At 59.7% G+C, this 1,806-nt stretch overlaps 1 protein-coding gene across 1 annotated transcript; it reads left to right on the top strand.

Annotated features, from left to right (window-relative positions):
• The first annotated feature begins 421 nt into the window (after positions 1-421).
• Positions 422-1,567, top strand: LOC124136096 (extensin-like). Its single transcript, XM_046501889.2, has one exon. It carries the CDS (start codon positions 422-424, stop codon positions 1,565-1,567), a length of 1,146 nt encoding a protein of 381 aa, XP_046357845.2.
• Positions 1,568-1,806: the final 239 nt, after the last annotated feature.

The following is a 1,806-nucleotide window of genomic DNA, read 5'->3' as shown; positions in this document are numbered from 1 at the left end:
CAACCATCACCAACAGCCCCCCCACCCCCCCACCACATCCTTCAACCACCACCAACAGCCCCACCTACCACACCCATCAACCACCAGCCACAGCCCCACCCTACCACACCCATCAACCATCACCAACATACCCCCCCTACCACACCGATTAACCACCACCCACAGCCCCACCCTACCAGATCCATCAACCATCACCCACAGCCCCCCCTACCACACCCATCAACCATCACCCACAGCCCCCCTACCACACCCATCAACCACCACCCAAAGCCCCCCCTACCGCACCCATCAACCATCACCCACAGCCCCCCTACCACACCCATCAACCACCACCCACAGCCCCACCCATCAACCACCACCCACAGCCCCACCCATCAACCATAACCAACAGCCCCCCCACCACATCCATCAACCACCACCAATGGTCCCCCTAACATATCCATCAACCACCACCCACAGCCCCACCCTACCACATCCATCAACCACCACCAATGGCCCCACCTACGACACCCATCAACCATCACCAACAGCCCCCCCCCTACCACACCCATCAACCATCACCCACAGCCCCCCTACGACACCCATCAACCATCACCAACAGCCCCCCCCCTACCACACCCATCAACCATCACCCACAGCCCCCCTACGACACCCATCAACCATCACCAACAGCCCCCCCCCTACCACACCCATCAACCATCACCCACAGCCCCCCTACGACACCCATCAACCATCACCAACAGCCCCCACCCTACCACATCCATCAACCATCACCCACAGCCCCCCCTACCACACCCATCAACCATCACCCACAGCCCCCCTACGACACCCATCAACCACCACCCAAAGCCCCCCCTACCACACCCATCAACCATCACCCACAGCCCCCTACCACACCCATCAACCACCACCCACAGCCCCACCCTACCACACCGATCAACCACCACCCACAGCCCCACCCATCAACCATAACCAACAGCCCCCCTACCACACCCATCAACCACCACCCACAGCCCCTCCCTACCACACCCATCAACCACCACCCACAGCCCCACCCTACCACATCCATCAACCACCACCCAACCCCCCCCCCCCTACCACACCGATTAACCACCACCCACAGCCCCACCCTACCACATCCATCAACCATCACCCACAGCCCCACCCTACCACATCCATCAACCATCACCCACAGCCCCACCCTATCACATCCATCAACCATCACCCACAGCCCCAACCGTACCACACCCATCAACCACCACTCACAGCCTCAACCCTACCACATCCATCAACCACCACTCACAGCCCCAACCCTACCACATCCATCAACCACCACTCACAGCCCCAACCCTACCACATCCATCAACCACCACTCACAGCCCACCCTACCACACCCATCAACCATCACCCACAGCCCCCCTACCACACCCATCAACCACCACTCACAGCCCCAACCCTACCACATCCATCAACCATCACCTACAGCCCCACCCTACCACACCCATCAACCACCACCCACAGCCCCACCCTACCACATCCATCAACCACCACCCACAGCCCACCCTAACCCACCCATCAACCATCACCCACAGCCCACCCTAACCCACCCATCAACCATCACCCACATCCCCCTACCACACCCATCAACCACCACCCACAGCCCCACCCTACCACGCCCATCAACCACCACACTCATCCCCACCCCTACATACATCCATTACCATCCCACCCCTACCACATCCATCACACAAAACACCCAATGTTGAAAGGGTGTACTTGTGTCACACAGATGCGACTTCACAATGT

The sequence above is a fragment of the Haliotis rufescens genome, unplaced genomic scaffold (assembly GCF_023055435.1).
Source record: "Haliotis rufescens isolate VD_foot unplaced genomic scaffold, xgHalRufe1.0.p SCAF_44, whole genome shotgun sequence".
Lineage (NCBI taxonomy): Eukaryota > Metazoa > Mollusca > Gastropoda > Lepetellida > Haliotidae > Haliotis > Haliotis rufescens.
Note: the sequence above shows the minus strand (reverse complement) of the source record. Positions and strands in the feature narration are given on the sequence as shown.

Coding starts and splice junctions, on each gene's coding strand:
- LOC124136096 (XM_046501889.2), top strand. CDS start 422: ATGGTCCCCCTAACATATCCATCAACCACCACCCACAGCCCCACCCTA.